The sequence below is a fragment of the Taeniopygia guttata genome, chromosome 25, assembly GCF_048771995.1.
Source record: "Taeniopygia guttata chromosome 25, bTaeGut7.mat, whole genome shotgun sequence".
Taxonomy (NCBI): domain Eukaryota; kingdom Metazoa; phylum Chordata; class Aves; order Passeriformes; family Estrildidae; genus Taeniopygia; species Taeniopygia guttata.
Genome location: NC_133050.1, coordinates 6,083,639 through 6,102,546, shown reverse-complemented (window position 1 = coordinate 6,102,546; position 18,908 = coordinate 6,083,639). Strand labels below are relative to the sequence as shown.

General features: G+C 58.9%; 2 protein-coding genes across 3 annotated transcripts; both read right to left on the bottom strand.

Annotated features, from left to right (window-relative positions):
* Window positions 1-25: 25 nt before the first annotated feature.
* FDPS (farnesyl diphosphate synthase) lies at window positions 26-5,087 on the bottom strand. The gene is made up of 9 exons (XM_030291561.4): window positions 4,872-5,087; window positions 4,649-4,783; window positions 3,873-3,953; window positions 3,657-3,779; window positions 3,075-3,163; window positions 1,945-2,017; window positions 1,139-1,216; window positions 928-1,062; window positions 26-377 (listed from the first exon to the last, which is right to left on the bottom strand). Exons 1-9 carry the CDS (start codon window positions 4,992-4,994, stop codon window positions 177-179), a joined length of 1,038 nt encoding a protein of 345 aa, XP_030147421.4. The 5' UTR covers window positions 4,995-5,087; the 3' UTR covers window positions 26-176.
* A 3,295-nt stretch (window positions 5,088-8,382) lies between these two features.
* On the bottom strand, window positions 8,383-18,899 carry HCN3 (hyperpolarization activated cyclic nucleotide gated potassium channel 3). Of its 2 annotated transcripts, none has more exons than XM_030291484.4 (8): window positions 18,261-18,899; window positions 15,105-15,534; window positions 14,816-14,977; window positions 14,186-14,404; window positions 13,532-13,678; window positions 13,200-13,440; window positions 12,582-12,746; window positions 8,383-12,074 (listed from the first exon to the last, which is right to left on the bottom strand). In XM_030291484.4, the coding sequence occupies exons 1-8, from the start codon at window positions 18,572-18,574 to the stop codon at window positions 10,954-10,956; spliced, it is 2,799 nt and encodes a 932-aa protein (XP_030147344.4). In that variant the 5' UTR covers window positions 18,575-18,899; the 3' UTR covers window positions 8,383-10,953. The 2 variants fall into 2 exon arrangements, with proteins under 2 accessions (XP_030147344.4, XP_072774750.1); XM_072918649.1 differs by having other exon boundaries at window positions 15,105-15,370; window positions 18,261-18,395.
* Window positions 18,900-18,908: the final 9 nt, after the last annotated feature.

The following is an 18,908-nucleotide window of genomic DNA, read 5'->3' as shown; positions in this document are numbered from 1 at the left end:
AGACAACAGCAGGCAGCGCCGCAGCTACAATAATTTATATTTATTCACATATATTCACGGTTGGGGGGAGATGGCTGAACCCCACCTCGGCCATCCCATCGCACCTTCTCCATCCCTCCCCGACCCTTCCCAGGGCAGGGAGCTGCTCCAGGCAATCCCCCTGCCAGGCCCCTCCATCACTTCTGCCGCTTGTAGATCTTCTGGGCGAGGTCCAGGAAGATTTCGGCGGGCAGGCGCTGGGCGTGCTTCCCGATCAGCTCCTGCAGGCGCCGGTAGCTGCTCTCCTCATATTCCCGGAAAACCGCTTCCATTCCCAGGGCATTGTAGAGCTCCTTCACCTTGGCCACCTTCTGGGGCTCCTTAGAGCCGTAGTTCTCCTGAGAAAACGCTGCCGTGAGTGCTGAGCTTTGGTCTCCGTGCTCATCCCCCTCCTCCCAGCCAGGTAACAACACCTGGAACTCCAGGTGTACACCCAGGTGGTACATCCAGGTGTACATCCAGGTGTACACCCAGGTGAACATCCAGGTGTACACCCAGGTGAACATCCAAGTGTACATCCAGGTGTACACCCAGGTGAACATCCAAGTGTACATCCAGGTGAACACCCAGGTGTACATCCAGGTGAACATCCAGGTGTACACCCAGGTGTACATCCAGGTGAACATCCAGGTGTACACCCAGGTGTACATCCAGGTGAACACCCAGGTAAACATCCAGGTGTACATCCAGGTGTACAGCCAGGTGTACACCCAGGTGAACATCCAGGTGAACATCCAGGTGTACATCCAGGTGTACATCCAGGTGTACACCCAGGTGTACATCCAGGTGTACATTCAGGTGTACACCCAGGTGTACATCCAGGTGAACATCCAGGTGAACATCCAGCCTCCCCAGCCCCTCTCCCAGGTGTGGGATCCAGGATTTTACCTCCAGGATCTGCCTCTGCTCCGGCGTGGCCCGGCGCAGACACTCCACCACCAGCCAGCTGCACTTGTTGTCCTGGATGTCGGTGCCAACCTTCCCCGTCAGGGCTGGGTCCCCGTAGCAGTCCAGGAAATCGTCCTGGGTGACAATGACAACACCTGAGTGCCACAGCCAGCGCCAGGCAAGCAACAAGGGGCGCTGAGGCAGCTCCTACCTGGATCTGGAAGAACTCTCCCATCTCCAGCAGGATGGCTTTGGCGTTCTCGTGCTCCTCCTTACTGTCAATGCCTGCCTGAGGGGAGGGAGGAAATAACAGGGTTAAAAAAAACCTTCCAGGACTATGGATAAAGCCTTCCAGGACCTGGGGATAAAGTAAAGTCTTCCAGGACCAGGGATAAAGCCTTCTGGGACCTGGGGATAAAGCAAAGCCTTCCAGGACCTGGGAAAAAGCAAAGCCTTCCAGGACCTGGGATAAAGCAAAGCCTTCCAGGACCTGGGGATAAAGTAAAGTCTTCCAGGACCAGGGAAAAAGCCTTCCAAGACCTGGGGTTGAAGCCTTCCAGGACCTGGGGATAAAGCAAAGCCTGCCAGGACCTGGGAAAAAGCAAAGCCTTCCAGGACCTGGGATAAAGCAAAGCCTTCCAGGACCTGGGAAAAAGCAAAACCTTCCAGAACCTGGGATAAAGCCTATCCTACCAGGACCTGGGGATGAAGTAAAGCCTTCCAGGACCTGGGGATTAAAGCTTCCAGGACCTGGGGATCAAGGCTTCCAGGACCTGGGGATGAAGTAAAGCCTTCCTGGACCTGGGGATTAAAGCTTCTAGGACCTGGGGATTAAGGCTTCCAGGACCTAGGGGTGAAGCCTTCCTGGACCTGGGGATTAAAGCTTCTAGGACCTGGGGATTAAGGCTTCCAGGACCTGGGGATAAGGCCTTCCAGGACCTGGGGATCGAGCCTTCCAGGACCTGGGGATCATGCCTTCCAGGACCTGCTGTCCCGAGCAGCTCCCAGCAGACTCACCATGTACATGGCTGCGGCCACGGGCAGGTAGAAGGAGTAAAACGCCGTCTTGTACTTCACAATGGCCTTGTACCTGTGCCAGAGGGAGCAGGCTGAGCCCCGAGGCCACCTCTGCCCCCCTCGGGGACACAAGGGCTCCCCAGAACCCCAAAAACCAGCCCCAGGCTCAGCTGCTCCCCAAAAACCAGCCCCAGGCTCAGCAGAGGCGAGAAGGGACCGGGCTGCTCCCCAAAAAACAGCCCCAGGCTCAGCTGCTCCCCAAAAAACAGCCCCAGGCTCAGCTGCTCCCCAAAAAACAGCCCCAGGCTCAGCTGCTCCCCAAAACTAGCCCCAGGCTCAGCAGAGCCAGGAAGGGACCGGGCTGCTCCCCAAAAACCAGCCCCAGGCTCAGCTGCTCCCCAAAAACCAGCCCCAGGCTCAGCAGAGCCAGGAAGGGACCAGGCTGCTCCCCAAAAACCAGTCCCAGGCTCAGCTGCTTCCCAAAAAACAACCCCAGGCTCAGCAGAGCTGGGAAGGGACCAAGCTCTGCCTCTGCCACCCTCGGGGACACAAGGGCTCCCCAAAACCCCAAAAACCAGCCCCAGGCTCAGCTGCTCCCCAAAAACCAGCCCCAGTCTCAGCAGAGCTGGGAAGGAACCAGGCTGCTCCCCCAAAACCAGCCCCAGGCTCAGCTGCTCCCCAAAAAACAGCCCCAGGCTCAGCAGAGCTGGGAAGGGACCAGGCTGCTCCCCCAAAACCAGCCCCAGGCTCAGCTGCTCCCCAAAAACCAGCCCCAGGCTCAGCAGAGCCGGGAAGGAACCAAGCTCTGCCTCTGCCACCCTCGGGGACACAAGGGCTCCCCAAAAACCCCAAAAACCAGCCCCAGGCTCAGCAGAGCTGGGAAGGGACCAGGCTGCTCCCCAAAAACCAGCCCCAGGCTCAGCTGCTCCCCAAAAATCAACCCCAGGCTCAGCTGCTCACCAAAAACCAACCCCAGGCTCAACAGAGCTGGGAAGGAACCAAGCTCTGCCTCTGCCACCCTCAGGGACACAAGGGCTCCCCAAAAACCAGCCCCAGGCTCAGCAGAGCCAGGAAGGGACCAGGCTGCTCCCCAAAAACCAACCCCAGGCTCTGCCTCTGCCCCCCCGTACCGCTGCTCGCTGAACCTGCTCAGGTCCACCTGGGAAACTGGAGCAGTGATGAGGTCCAGGGTCTGCCCCAGCTCGGTCTGGTAGCCTGTCTGGAGAGGAAAGAAAGGATTTGTGGCCTCGTTGCAGATTTTCAGTGCTTCAAAGGGTTATAAAAAAGAGGGAGGAGGATGTTTTGAATGGGGGGAATAAGAAGATAAAGGGTGGTGGTTATGCTGGATCAATGATGTTGGTATTGGGAAGGAATTCCTGCCTGGGAGGGTGGGCAGACCCTGGCACAGGTGCCCAGAGAAGCTTTGGGTGCCCCTGGAAGTGTCCAAGGCCAGGTTGGACAGGGCTTGGAGCAAGCTGGGTCAAGTGGAAGGTGTCCCTATGGCAGGGGAGTGGAACAAGATGACCTTTAAGGTGTGATTTCCATGATTTATTCATAGAATCCTCCAGGAAAGCCCGACCCCAAACCCCTCTTCAGCTCCTCAGGGTGTGTCCAGCAGGATGGCCAGGAATTCAACACCCACATCAGAAAAGGTCCAATGTGAAGGCTCAGACCCCAAAAAATCAGGAAGGGGCTTGGGGGGCCGGGCTCACCTGCAGGAAGAGCTCCAGGAGGTGCAGGTAGTAGGGCTGCTGCCCACAGTACCTCCTCAGCAGCCGGTACACCGAGGACTCCAGCAGAAAAGCATCATTGATGGCATCCAGCCCTATCCCCTCCTGCAGCAGGGAAGGAAAGAGGTGTCCCAAATCCTCCTGAGCCACAGGGGACACCCCACAAGGCATGAGCAGGGTCCTCCTGAGTGTTCTCACCTTTTTATACCAGCAGAGCTGCCCCCGGCGGGTCAGCGACGCGTCCATGATGTCGTCAGCCACCAGGAAAAAGGCTTGGAACTGCCAGAGGTCGGATTAAAAAACTGAGAAAACCCCCGGGTGTTGAAGACTGTGGTGGAAAAACTTTATTTTCTAATTTATGCTTTTAAAGAAATGGTTTTAGGGTTGTTTATTTGTAACTTACCTAAAAAGATTGTCTTTTTGGGTTGCTGTGGTTTGCTCAGCAGCTTAGGCAAAGATTTTTTGTTTGTTGTTTTTTTTTTCTCTTTCCTTGCTTTTGGGCTATTGTTATCTTTTATATGGTATATTATGTGTTATATGTTGATAGTTTGTTTTTTTTTTAATACTTACTACTTATATTAAATGTTGCTTTTTTACTTTAAATTAATTTGCGAGTGCTAACATTATTAAAAACATGGAGGTAAGGAAGAAGAAAGAGGAAGGACGGGACTGGTTAAAATTTTTCAGTCTTAAAACTTTTGACTCATGTATAAAACAGAAACCCCCCTGTATAAGTATTAAAACTTCCTTGTACAGTTCTAAAATTTTTTCTCTTTACTTTGTGATTCCTTCTACTATAATATCTAAACTTTTGTGCCTTCTTGTTCTTTCTGCAAAATTACTAAATTATTCTATGGTTCAACCTCAAAATCACAGCTGTTTCCAGCTGTTTGTTAGGGTTTCAAATGCTTGGAACTTGTAGAAATGTTTGAGGGGCGTTTCGAGCTCCAACCCCCGGGGGTCCCGGTTCTCACCAGCTCGATGCACCAGCCCACGGCCAGGGCGCACCGGAGGCTCTCCGGTTCCTGCCGCTCCGCCAGCCGCCGGAACGCCGCCACCACCGTCAGCCCCCGGTTGCACTTCCCGCCGGGCGCGTTGTACTCCAGCACCTACGGGAGCGCAGCCGGTTGAGCATCCCGGACCTTCCCCGTTCCCCGTTCCCCGGGCCCGCCGCCGCCGCCGCCTTCCCGTTCTCACCTGCTTCAGCCGCGCCACGGCGTCCCCCACCTCCGGGTGGCCCAGCATGTCCTCCGTCAGGTCGCGGACGATCTGAGGGAAGAAGGCGGCGAACTCTTCGCGCTCGGCCGCTGCCCCGTTCATGGTGCCAGTCCCCGGTGCCGCCTCACGGTCCCGCCGCTGCCGCCCGCGTCCCTCACGGCCCCTCCGGGCCCGCCCCCCGCGCGGGGCACGCCGGGATGCGTAGTTCCGACGCGCGGGTGCGACCGCTACCAGGGCCGCTGGTGGACTACAACTCCCACTATACCCCGCGCCTGGGGGTGGGCCAGCGGGCACGCGGTTGGAGCAGCGCTCATTGGTCCGTTTCATCGTGCGAGGATGAGCCCAAGGCGGCTGAGCCAATAGAAGCGCGGCGGGGGCGGGATGGAGGGCGGTGATTGGTGGAGACGGGGAATGGAGCGAGCGCCCGGCCTGGCGCGGGGGCGTGGCTTGGGGCTGGTGGGCGGGGCTTGGGGCGGGGCGTGTTCGGTAACGGGGCGGGGAACGGGGGGCGCGGGCACCGGGACGGGGAATGGGGGGCGCTGGAACTGCGGGAAAAATGGGGGTGTGGGGTGCCGGTGTGGGGGACCATGCGGTGTGCGGGGTTGTAGGGAGGTTTGGGGCGCTGTGCAGGTGTGGGTCTCCATGCAGGTGTGGTATACCGCGTGACTTTGGGGTGCACACAGGTGTGGGGTGCACACAGTTGTGGGGTGCAGTGTAGGTGTGGGGTGCAGCACAGGTGTGGGGTGCACACAGGTGTGGGGTGCAGTGTAGGTGTGGGGTGCAGTGCAGCCGATATGCTGTGCAGGTGTGGGTGCAGAGCAGTTTTGGGGTGCAGAGCAGTTATGGGGCACAGAACAGTTATGGGGTGCAGAGCAGTTATGGGGCAGAGAACAGTTATGGGGTACAGAGTGGGTGTAGGGTGCAGAGTAGTTATGGGGTGCAGAGCAGTTATGGGGCACAGGGCAATTATGGGGTGCAGAGCAGTTATGGGGTGTGGAGCGGGTATAGGGCACAGAGCAGTTATCGGGCGCAGAGCAGGTGTGGGGCACAGAGCAATTATGGGGCACAGAGCAGTTATGGGGTACAGAGTAGGTGTAGGGTGCAGAGCAGTTATGGGGTGCAGAGCAGTTATGGGGCAGAGAGCAGTTATGGGGTGTGGAGCGGGTATAGGGCACAGTGCAGTTATGGGGCACAGGGCAATTATAGGGTACAGAGTGGGTGTAGGGTGCAGAGCAGTTATGGGGTGCAGAGCAATTATGGGGTACAGAGTGGGTGTAGGGTGCAGAGCAGTTATGGGGTGTGGAGCAGTTATGGGGTGTGGAGCAGTTATGGGGTGTGGAGCGGGTATAGGGCACAGAGCAGTTATGGGGTGTGGAGTGGGTATAGGGCACAGAGCAGTTATGGGGCACAGGACAGTTATGGGGTACAGAGTGGGTGTAGGGTGCAGAGCAGTTATGGGGCATAGAGCAGTTATGGGGTGTGGAGCGGGTATAGGGCACAGAGCAGTTATGGGGCACACGCGGTGCCCGCAGCTCCTGCCTGTTCCCCGGGCCCTCCGGTTGGCACCCGCCCCAAATCCCCTAATCCCGGCTCACCCGCGCTAATTCATCTCTCCGCGGTGCTCTCTAATCCCCCTCCTGCCGCCACCGGGACGCGGGGCTCGGGGCAGAGCCACCGGCTCCAGCACGGAGAGGGAACCGGGGATGGACGGGGGGCTCTGCGGGGCCCCCGTACCCCGCGGCTTTGCCCTCCGCCCCGGGCGGGCACCGGGGCTCCGCCGCATCCCGGGATGCTGTGGGCACCTGTGGGAATCCAGGGCTTCCCTCTGGCTGCCCTGGGACCCTGGCAGGGGTCAGGAACCCCCCTGGACAGAGCCCCCAGAGACACTGGCTGTGATCTCTGTCCATGGAAAAGAGTTTTCAATCTTACAGGATGAATTACAAGCTTTGAGTGTTTGATAAGAGTAATAATTAAGTGTGGCACGGGTGCAAAAGTAAAATTTTAGGATTCTAGATTAGGGGTCCAAAGGGGACAAGATGGAGGAAATTGGGTGTGCCTTGTCCTTTTTCTCCTTCTTCATGCCCTCCATGTTTCACTGTGGTGTTGGCATTTTTCTGTTGGTTCAGGCTGGGGACACACTGTCCAACGTAGGTGACAGATATTGGCACGTTATTGTAAATCCAGCACAGGTAGTTTGTGGTATTTAATGTTTGTACCATCCCACTGAGGGCAGAGCCCCACACGCTGCCCTGCAGGACAGAGCTGCGGCAGGGCAGCAGAACATGTTAGAGATAAACAGAATAAACAACCTTGAAACCAGCACAGACCAATTATGGCTTCTGCTTTGGCAACGGGGCAGAAAGACAGAGACTTTCTACAATCTCAGAATCACCAATACCCACAGATTCCGACAGGCACCAGCCGGTCCCGCTGCCTCAAGACACAAACTGGGTGGAAGAATGTTGGAATTCATTCCCCAAAAAATGATCTCTTTTTTTTTTGCTCCCAGCTTAATCATGCTGGCTACGGTGTAATCTGAAATAATCAAATTAGAGAGAAACCGTTAATCAGCACTGAGCTCTCGGTGTGTCACCGAGCCTAATTCCTGCGGGCAGCAGGACAGGGGCTGCCCCGGGAACACGGAGGGGACACCGGGCAGGGCACAGCTCGGTGGCCACCGGCACCTGTGTCCTCCATGCCACCGTGCCCTGTCCGAGCCCCGCTGTGCCCTCCTGGAGTGGCTGTGGCAGCTTGTCAGAACTCAAAATGTCCCTCAGACATTTTTGGGTGTTCTGGGTCCAGCTCAGAAGCATTTGAGACCCTGGCAGGCAGCTGGAAAATTTTGGGTTTGAGCCATGGAATGAGTTACCAACCTTGCAGGAAGAACAAGAAGTCACAAAATTTAGATATTATAGTAGAAGTTGTCACAAAGTAAAGGGAAGAATTTTTGAGTGCTGTGCAGGGGGGTTTTGGCTTTGTACATGGATTTAACAGGGATTTGGGCCTGCCCTGTCCTCCCTCTCTCTTCTTCCTCACCTCCATGTTCTTGATGATGTTGGCACTCACAGATTGGTTTAGAGTAGAAAAGCACCATTTAATACAGGTAATAGGCATTGGGGAAAAACTATAAACATTTAACACATAATGTACCATATAAAAGATAGAATGGCACCATTTAATATAGGTAATGGGCATTGGGGAAAAACTATAAACATTTAACACATAATGTACCATATAAAAGATAGAATGGCACTATTTAATATAGGTAATAGGCATTGGGGAAAGACTATAAATATTTTAATATTTATATTGTGCACGTAATGCACAATATAAAAGACAGCAGCAGCCCTGGGTGGGGAGAGAAGAAGAAATCAGGAGTCAGAGAGGATGTCAGGGTGTGTGTGTGCCTCTGCCTGAGCTGTGAGCAAACCACAGCAGCCCGAGAAGAAAATCTTTTAGATAATTGCAATAAACAACCATGAGACCAAACAACAGAAAATTTCTGATCTTTTTTTTGTTTTTTTGAAAGCACAGGTTGGAGGAGAGATTTTTTCCACCACCCCTGACCTAGAGGTGAGCTCTGGCAGCGGGTGGTGCAGGCTGTGCCCACAGAGCTGTGCCAGCAGTGCCCTGGCTCGGGTGCCCCAGCCCACCTTGAGCTCTGTGACCTTCATTTAATCACTTTAATGCCTCGAGTTCTGCTCTGCAATCAGGCGCTATCAAACCCTCCCCTCCCCCTCCCCGGCAATAAAGGGAACGGAGATGGAAGGGGGAAAATAATCAAAGATTACACATTAATCTGCCCTGCTGGGAGGGGACCTGCTGCCTTTGGGATCTCGCTGTGCCACCCTGCTCAGCCCCCTCAGTGGCTCCCAAGGGTGTCCTGGCTCTGCAGAAAACCAGAATTGGAGCTGGGGTGCTGTCCCATCCCCGGGGTCACAGCAGGGATGGGACATCACCCCAGCTGTCCAAAGGGACCCCTCTGTGGCCTCAGGAGGATGTGAAAGAGTTTCCCCCCAAACCAGCTCAGAATCTCTCTTTATTATTGAAATCCGTTACGTACAACAACCAAAAAATAAAGTGCAGAAGGAGTTTCCCCCCAGACCAGCTCAGAATCTCTCTTTATTATTGAAATCCGTTATGTACAACGACCCCAAAAAATAAAAAAAAACCGCTCTTCAGTTCTCTGCGATATGAAAACTACAAGCTCTGTACATCGACTGCCGTGAGTGTAAGAGTGGAGAGGGTCTTTGGTGGCTAAACTTGTGTCCCCAACCCCTTCATCCTCCACCGGGGTGAGCACCGGGCCACGAGGTGCCCCGGTGGTGGCAACGGGAGCTCGGGGGGCTCCGGCTCCACGGGGCTGTGCAGGGGAGGGCGGATGAAATGAATGGAGGGGGGAAAAAAGGCAGTGCAGGACATCCCCTGCGGTGGGCTGGTGTTCCCTGCGCCCCACATTGCTCCTGACACCCCAAAACGCGAGGGTGGAGAAGGGAATGCCTCACCTCGGTGGGTTCCTCAGCCCCAGAGCACGAAGACAAGCCACGGTTCCTGACTCTGGGGGTGGGGAGCAGCTGGCACAGCGTGGTGGGGACACAGGGGACACTACTCTAACCGGGACTGAACACGGTTGGCCCAAAGCGACGCTGGAAGCAGAGCTCGGCTGCTTGGCAGAGCCACGACTCGCACACACATTGCACACTACTGTCTCTAGAGGGGGGGAGTGGGGTATCTGTGGGGACCCCGAGCTCCTGTTGGACGGGGGGGTGACCCCACAGCCCCACACGTCACCCAGGCGCTGCCTGGGATTGGCATCTCTTTGTGACAGCCTGGCATCTCCGGGCGGCCTGGAAATGGGAGTGCAGCACAGGGCAGGGGAGCAGAGCCCGGGATGGGCATCCTCCTGCAGCCACAGTCCCCTGCAGGGGACCCTCTGAGCATCCTCCTGGAGCCACAGGCAGTGCAGGGGGACCCTTTCAGCATCCTCCTGCAGCCACAGGCAGTGGGGTCCCTGCAGGAGACCCCCTGAGCATCCTCCTGGAGCCACAGGCAGTGCAGGGGGACCCCCTGAGCATCCTCCTGCAGCCATAGGCAGTGGGGTCCCTGCAGGAGACCCCCTGAGCATCCTCCTGGAGCCACAGGCAGTGCAGGGGACCCTCTGAGCATCCTCCTGGAGCCACAGAAGGGTCATCCCAAATGATCTTCTGGACATCCTCCTGAGGCCACAGAGGGGTCCCTTTGGACTGACTCTCTGAGCATCCTCCTGGAGCTGCAGAATCCCCCCAGGCTGCCCCCGTGGGGGCACGTGGAGGGGCAGTGCCCGGGTGTGGGGCAGAGCCGTGCCCAGCAGCACATCCCAACCTGACTGGCACTCAGCACCTCTGAGGCAAAACGGTCCCACAAGATGGGGAGAGGGACTGGGGGGCTGCTCCTCTGCCCCAGCGTTGCCCCTTGGCACTGGCCACACCAGGGGAGCCCTGCCCAGGACCCCCAGGTGGTCCTGGCACTCTGGGAAGGGGGAGTGCTGATCCTGGACCCTCCTCATGCTCTGCCTGCCATGGGCTCCACCTCCTCCCTCCGCCCGGGCAGAGGACACAGGCCGTGCCTCTGCCTCCTCACCCTAAAGGCAAAGGGGCAATCTGGGGATGGAGGTGGGCATCGGGGACAGGCTGGAGGAGCTGCCAGTGTCACCCTGCCCCGAGGACAGCCTGTGGGACACGCACACAGAGCCTGGGGGGCACAGCCCCCAAGGGGCAGCTGTGGGGAGCTGAGCTCCCCAGAGAGGCCAGAATTTGGGCAAAGGGCTCTGACCTGGAGGGCAGAACTCACAGATGGCGATGAGCAGGGGCAGGGTGACCCCCACTTGGGGCAGACAGCAGAGCCCCCTCCTCATCCAGCTGTGCCAGCTCTGGGGCTGGCACCATCCTCATCCCCGTGCCTGAAACAGCCCCGATTGATGCCTCTCACCTCATTTTCCCTCCGGCACGGCGGGGCTGGTTCTCTGCTTCTCCTGCCGCCGGGATGCCCGGCTCCCTCCTGCCTGCCTGGGCACCGCCAGGACTCACATATTGGACGGGAGTTTGGGCTTCGCTGTTTCCACTTCGGGGCTGAAGGCCACGGAGCCCTTGCGGGAGGGACCTGCCGCCTGCCGGGATGCGGAGCTCGGGGATTGGGGAGTGGGCTGAGCCAGCGATCCTGAAGGTGTCTGCTGCGGGTGTGCGGGCTGGGCTGGCACCCCCGCACACGGCTTGGCCAAGAGTCCGGCTACCGAGGGTGAGGACCTGCGGGCCAAATTCCCCGCAGATTTCCTGCCTTGCTTCAAACAGCTCCCATCGCCTTGCTGGGCTACTTTATTAGGAAGGGAAGGTTGGGATGCAGATAGGAGCCGCACATCCTGCGTGAGCCGCCCCACGGGCAAGCCCTGGATGCTCCTGTGCTTCACCAGCTGCTGGGGCTGCATCAGGAGGGAGATGTGGGAGCCGCTGGCTCGGGACAGGCTGTAGTGAAGCGTTCTCCCCGGTGGCATCGCCTGCTCGGAGCTGGGGGACGCAGCGCCCGCCGCTTGTTGCAGCAGAGAGGTGGAGAGAGAAGCACCGCGGGACCGGGAGAGTTGGGGTTGGGGGGCGGCTGGGGGTTGTTTGGACCCCGGGGGCATCTCCCCCCTCTGCGCTGAGCGAGGCAGGGGCTGCACCCCGGGGATGGGTCTCTGGGCTCCGCTCTCCATCGCCGCCTGGGGCTGGACCATGGGGGAGGAAGGAGAAGCAGCAGCCGGTGTCTGCAGGTGGGAGGGTGCCCCGGAGGGTGAGCTGATGGAGGAGGGTCGGGAGCCCCCCAGGCTGGGCTGGGAGCGGCGCACCGGCTTGGTGAGCAGCGTGGCTTCGGGAGAGAGCGGGCTGGAGATGGAGGAGGGCGGCAGGAAGATGTGAGCCTGCAGGCTGTGCTGGTGGGTCAGAGCGATGGCCACGTTGGTGGTGGCTGCGGCAGTCTGAAGAGGGGCGTGCACCAGAGGCTCCCAAATCACCGGTTTGCCGCTCAGCTCCCGGCCCATCGCCATCTGCTGCAGGTCCTGGATGTTGTGGGCAACGTCCTGGTCGTGCTTGACGATCTGCTGGATGATCTCGTTGTTCAGGGGTCCCGAGCTGTGCTCGGCTCGCTTGCGGAGCAAGATGGAGTTCTTCTTCCCTGCAGGGGAGGCAGGAGCATCACCAGGGGGAGTGTGGGGTCTTAGGGACAGTGTGGACAGCAGGGTGGCAGTGGGGAAGGGACAATAAAACCTCACCAGCGTTCCAGGGGAAGCGAGACCCTGGGAAGGGTCCAGACTGGAACAGTGGAAGCAGCAGGGACAAAACAGGAGGGTCCTGACTCCAAAGGGGCTGGGGTCCTGCTTGTCCACAGGCAAGGAAGGGTGAGGACAAGCAGCTGGTCACTGCCAAGCACAGTGCAGTGCAGTTACATTTCCCAGGGAATCCTGTCCTATGGCACTGCCTGGATCTTGCTAGTGGGGAGAGAAAGGACAGGCTCCTTCCTCATGCTCCCCATCACCCTCATTGCTGGGCACCCACGGGGTTGGGCACTGTGATCACCTCATCCCATCTCTGTGACTCCACCACCTGTGGGTCTGGGGGCCTGTGGGCCCTGGGAGCGCCGTAGGGGTGGCTGTGCTGAGCCCAGGGGGTCACTCCTCCTCACCTATGCGGTCCAGCCGGTCCATGGCCACCGTCTCGAAGGCTCTGCGCATCATGGGGTACTCCTCCAGCACCTCGTTGAAGTTATCCACGGACAGGGAGTAGAGGCGGCAGTAGGTGTCGGCTCTCACGCTGGCCGTGCGCCTGCCCCGCGTCAGGAGGCAGATCTCTGCAGGGACACGGGGCTGGGCTCAGGGTGACACAGCCATCCATCCCCCTCCCAGCCCTGCCAGCAGGAACAGGGCTGCCTGGCACCCCACCACCCCGCACAAAGCACGGCTCAGAGGCAGGGACTGACCCTGCAGCCTGCACAGCCATGGCCAGGCCACGGAGACACCCCCAGGTGTGGCTGCTGTGATGGCCTGGCCTGTTTCCCTCCCAGAGCTGTGCCTGTATCCTACAAACTGGCTCAGATGTTCTGCTCCAAGCCCCACTCCTCCCTGGCCAGCAGCGGATGCTCCCTCTGCCCCAGCCAGCCAGAACTGGGGTGAAATGGATGCCAACACTTTGGCACTGGGCAAGAGGAAAAGGGCAGGCAGAAACATTAGGGATGCCCAAGCTTCTGCTCCTGGACAGCTTTTGTCCCCTGCTCTATTCAGCAGCTCCCCCAGCCCAGCCTCACCCCCAAAGTAGGAGCCATCAGACAGCTTTGTCTCCTTGTTGCCCTTGGTGAGGATGCTGACCACGCCGTGCTGGATGAAATACATCTTTTTACCCACGGTGCCCTCACGGATGATAAAGTCCCCAGGCTGGAAGACCTCAAAGCGCAGCTTGGTCAGCATGGCCGTCACAAAGTTGGGGTCAGCGTTGGCAAACAGGGGCATGTTGGCCACCAGGTTGCGGCAGTTGAAGTTGATAATTTCCTGTGGGGTGAGGAGCAGGTCAGTGGGGACATCACAGATGTCAGCACCAGCCTCTGCCCTCCTGGTCACAGCACAGGAGTGTTGCCCACACCTCTTTGAGCGGCTCACTGAGCTCCCCCAGGATGTTCTCCTCGTCAAACATCTTGCCCTGGTAGCGGTGCTCGTAGTACTCGTGGATCCGCTGGCGCGTGTCCCCGGGCAGTTTGTGGAATGACATGTACTGCTCCACTTGCTTGTACTGTAGGGACAAGGGGAGTCACACAGGGCTGGGCTGGGACCACCTGCATGGCTGGACCATGCGTCCCTTCTCCTCAGTGGTGTAGATACAGACACCCCTGCTCCAGCACCCTGACCCCAAGGGGACAAAGGACAGGACGCCCATGCGCTGAGGATGCAGGAGGACCCAGGGCAGAGGGCAGGATGGGGCCACACTGTGCAGAAATGACCCCAATATGGACCCAAATATGGTCTCTCTCTCAACAGGCAACCTCAGCTTCATCTGTGTCATGGTTTGACATGGGAAAAGAATTTTTTCGGAAGGAAGAGGTCAGGTTTGGATAGTGACACTTGGGGTGACCAATTGAAGGTCCGAGAACACAGAGACTGGCAACAACCCAAGGGCGACTGGCAAGGACAAAGATCCCAACCTCTGGAATCAGCAGGGCACGGCAGCTGTGCCGAGCTGGTTCTGGAGCTGGACCAGCTCATTCCCCAGTACCCTCCCTCCCTCCCTCACCCCACTGACCTTCTCCTGGTACTGGCGCCGGGACGAGTCCAACGACTGGATGAGGGCGGTGGCGTGGCCGATGAACATGGCGTAGCAGGTGGCCCCCACGATCATGCTGAGCATGGTGAGCCACACGTCGGTCATGCCCTCGGGCGCCTGCTGCCCGTAGCCGATGCACAGCATGTGGCTCATGGCCTTGAACAGGGCGTGTGAGTACTGCTTGCCCCACGAGTCGTTCTGCAGACGAGGGACGGCGGTGCTGAAGGGTTTGGTGGGCACCTCAACCCCCCAATCCCACCTCCCTAAGCTGGGGAGTCCAGACACCCAGTGAGAAGAAGGTCAAAGGGACGAGTTCTCCTCCAAGAAAGTGGAATTGGAGTGTGTGAAGCCCTGAGCATGCACGAGCCCATGCTCTGGGGAGGAGGTAGGAGCCCCACTGTTCTATTCCCTCCCTGAAGGATTCCCTAACTCCAGCAAGGTGGGCTGAGATGGGAAGGTGATGCAGAGATTCCCACTGCTGTGACCACAGAGACAATGCTAACCAGCACATCTCCCAGCAGCTCCAACCTTGGGCTGGGAGACAGGAAACCAAATCCTCTCCCCACCACAACAAATCCCAGCTGGAACCACCCCAGTCCGGGCACTCACCACCATGTGGTTCTTGGAGACCCAGCAGTCCTCAGGGAAGTCCTGCAGCATGGGCACCAGGAACTGGAGGCAGCCATCCCAGTGGCACAGCAGCAGCATCATCCCGATGAGGTTGAAGATCCTCACCACGGCGCTGGCCAGGTCATACGTCATGTGGAAGATCTGAGGAGCACACAGGAACGGAGCTGCAGAGAAACTCTTCTCTGCCCTCCAGACAGCTGTACCCTGCAGCTGGGGAGCCCCAGCCTGGTCTGGGACCCCGAGCAGGAGACCCCCAAGGGGTTCTCACCTCCTCCCACTGGTGGATGTAGCGGATGAGGCGCGAGAGGCGCAGCAGGCGCAGCAGGCTGAGGATTTTGGTGAAGCGCACGATGCGCAGGGCCCGGGCTGTCTTGTAGACATCAGAATCCACCTGGGTCTCCAGGTCAACAATGAGGAAAATGTAGTCAACAGGGATGGAGGAGATGAAGTCCACCAGGAACCAGCTCTTCAAGTACTTCATTTTGATGGTGTGAGGGTCGAGGATGATCTCCGTGTTGTCCTCCACCACGATGCCTGTCCGGAAGTTCAGCACCAGGTCAGCCAAGAAGAAAGTGTCCGAAAGCACGTTGAAAACGATCCAGGGAGGGGTGTTCTCATCCTTGAAGAAGGTGATGCCCACGGGCAGGATGATCAAATTCCCCACCATCAGGAGCAGCATGATGAGGTCCCAGTAAAACCTGCAGGGGCCAGAGTGGGCCAGGCAGGACACAGAGAGTTAGACAATAAACCCAGGATGAAATTAGGGTCTGGCAGGGTGCAGAGAGGCAGGGGCTGAGGAGACAAACACACCCACACCCTGCTGCTTGGCTGGGACAGATGTGAGCAGAAGTGGGGTGCAGAAGTCACCCTGTGTGGGAATGGGGGGTGTAGAAGCTTGGCTGTCCCTCTTTCTACTGCAAAAACCCTGTTTCAGAACTGATGGTGTACTCACAACCCCAAAAATCCTGTTTCAGAGCCGATGGTGTACTCACAACCCCAAAAACCCTGTTTCAGAACTGATGGTTTACACATAGCCCCAAAAACCCTGTTTCAGAACTGATGGTGTACTCACAACCCCAAAAACCCTGTTTCAGAACTGATGGGGTATACACAACCCCAAAAAACCCTGTTTCAGAACTGATGGTTTACACACAACCCCAAAAACCCTGTTTCAGAACTGATGGTGTACACACAACCCCAAAAATCCTCTTTCACAACCTATGCCCCCACCCCAAAGCTGCCACATGCCCCATGGAGAACTCAGAGAGGATGTGGGCTTTGCTCCCTCGAGGTTCCTTGTCATCTGCTGTCTCCCTGGCACCACCCGAGTTGGCTTAGCAGGATTTGGGATAAGCTTTGCTGGTTATGCAAACTGAGCTCCTGGGGCAGCACAGAAGGATCAGGGAGGATGTTGTGGTGAGCCAGCCAAGCAAGGATAGACAATGCTGGTACCAGGGGAAGGTCCAACCCTGTGGGCATGCACAGGGCAGGATGAAGGAGCTCCTCATCCACCTCCTTTTGCTGGGAGTGGACATCCAGCAGCCCTGTTCAAATGCAAATGCCACCGGGATGTTCTCATTCTTCACACAGACACAGCACGACTTTCTCCTCCAGGCTTGTGACTCCTGGGATCCCCCAGCAGAACCTTCACCCAGCTTTAGGTGTCCCCAGGCATCCCCTGGTTGTCCCGCCCTGGCTGTGGGTGTAGGCTCACATCTCCCAAGGGTGATTTCAGGGCAAATCACTGAAATTTTCAGTGATTTCATTTCACTCTTAGTGCCCAGTGAATCCAAATCTGCTTTTAGAGGTGGCAGAAGCCTGTGGGGATCTCCTGCCCCACACCCATGGTGGGACACGGATATTGGGGTCTCTGGAGATGGGGGAAGGGAAGGGAAGGGAAGGGAAGGGAAGGGAAGGGAAGGGAAGGGAAGGGAAGGGAAGGGAAGGGAAGGGAAGGGAAGGGAAGGGAAGGGAAGGGAAGGGAAGGGAAGGGAAGGGAAGGGAAGGGAAGGGAAGGGAAGGGAAGGGAAGGGAAGGGAAGGGAAGGGAAGGGAAGGGAAGGGAAGGGAAGGGAAGGGAAGGGAAGGGAAGGGAAGGGAAGGGAAGGGAAGCAATGTCGTGCTGCCATGAGAGGCTTCTTCAGAGAGAGCATCACAGCCTGAGGCAGGGCAGGGTCCTCAAGGAGCCACCCCAAGGTCGGAGTGACACCAGGTCTAGAAACCACCCCAGGGTCAGGAGCCTCTCCTGAGTTAACACCTTCCTGCCAGTGGCCAGGATTTGCTGGGCCAGGGGAGGAAATGCAGCTGAGGCAGAAGGGGCCTGACCCAGGTGAGGAATTGCCTCCTGCACCTCCATGCTGTGCCCTGAGGAGCTGAGCAGGGAACTGCCTGTCCCTGTAGCTGCCCAAGCCTGCCTGGAGCTCTCACTTCAGATTTAGGCTTAAGCTCTTTAGGACAGGCCTTGTCCTTCATTACGTGTCAGACTGAGCACTCAGGGCCCTGATCTCCATGGCCTTTCTGTATCTCCCTAATGTGATAAACACCGGAGTAATCCCCCTGGCTGTCTACCTGCCAGCTCCCTTCACGGTGCTGCTTGCAGGAGCTGCTCCTGCCAAGCTCAAGCTTCCAAACTTTGGGATTCCCAGCGAAAAGGGCTCTCAGGGTTGGGGTGGTGAGGGACCCAGGGGTGAGGAGAGATGGCTACAGGTGCTGGGGACCCACACAGGGTGCTGGCTCCATTCTGAGGTGCTTCCCAGGCTGGGGACATCATCCATGTCACAGCTTGCTGCGGGAGATGACTGCCTGGCAGCTTCGTTCCCCGTGGAGAAAGCCCACCCTATATGACTCAACATCCCCGTGACACCCAGTTCCTCCCACATCATCCATCCCCGAGCTCCCGCTGTGATCCCGGTGACACCGAGAGCCGGGCCCGGCTCCTCGCTGGGTGACCAGCCCTGCTCCCGTCCCAGCGGGATGAAGGCTCCTGATCAAATTAAAAACAGCATCGAGAAGGGCGGGGGGAAGCTCTAAGGACAGGCAAACCCAACAACCCTTTCCCGCCGCCTCCGCACGCCCGGGGCTGGGTCAACGGAGACCGGCGGAGCTGCGCTGCCCGCGGGCACCGGGAGCACCGAGAGCCCGCGGGTACCGGGGGAGGACAGAGCCGTCGGTGCGGGCGGGATAATCCCCGACGGGAAGGGGCCGGGGCAGCGCGCCCCGAGCTCCGCCGGCCGGCAGCCGCCTCCCCGGGCCGGTGCTGAGCCCCGGTTACCGGCACTTGTTGCCCCTACGGTGTCGGGCGGCGGGGCCGAGCTCAGCACCACGGACAGCGGGCACCGCACCGGGCGGTGGAACCGGTGACCGGCGCCGGGATGGGGGTCGGTGCCTCGGTACCGGTGGCGGGGGTCGCGGGGTCCCGTTCCCACCTGAAGTCGCTGTAGGGATGGATAATCCAGGCTCCCGCCGACTTCACCCGTTGCCGCTCGATCTCCACGGCCCGGTGGCTGCCGAACATGCGCAGCGAGAACTTGTTCACGGCGGGCTGCAGCATCGCCCCGAGCTGCCGTTGCACGAACGTGCCCGCCGCCGCCGCCGCCGCCGCCTCGCCCTCCGCCACGATCTGCTCCGCCGCCGCCGGTGAGGCCGCGCCCGACGCCCCCGCGGGCGCCCCCGCTGCCTCCCCGTCCAGCAGCGGCGGCTTCTCCCGCGGCTCGGGGCTTCGCCTCGGTGCCGTCTCCATCCCTCCGCCGCCGCCGCCGCCGCCGCCGCCTCGTCTCACGTTTCCTTCAAACGCCCTTGCCCGGGCGCCCTGCCCGTCGCCCCGCCGCACATGCCCGGCCCCGGGCGGGCGGCCGCTGGCTCACCGAGCGCTCACGAAGCTCCGCCGGCTCCCGCCTGTTGCGCACGCTCCGGCCGCCGGCAGCCGGGAAGCGCCGGTGGCACCGGAGCGGCGGAGAGGGGAGGGAGCGGCGAGGCCCGGGCGGCACCGGAGCGGCGGGACCCCGCGGCGGGCGGGGCGGGGTGGGGCGGGGCTGGCGGGTGGGACCTCGGGAGGGAGAACGCGCCCCCGGTCC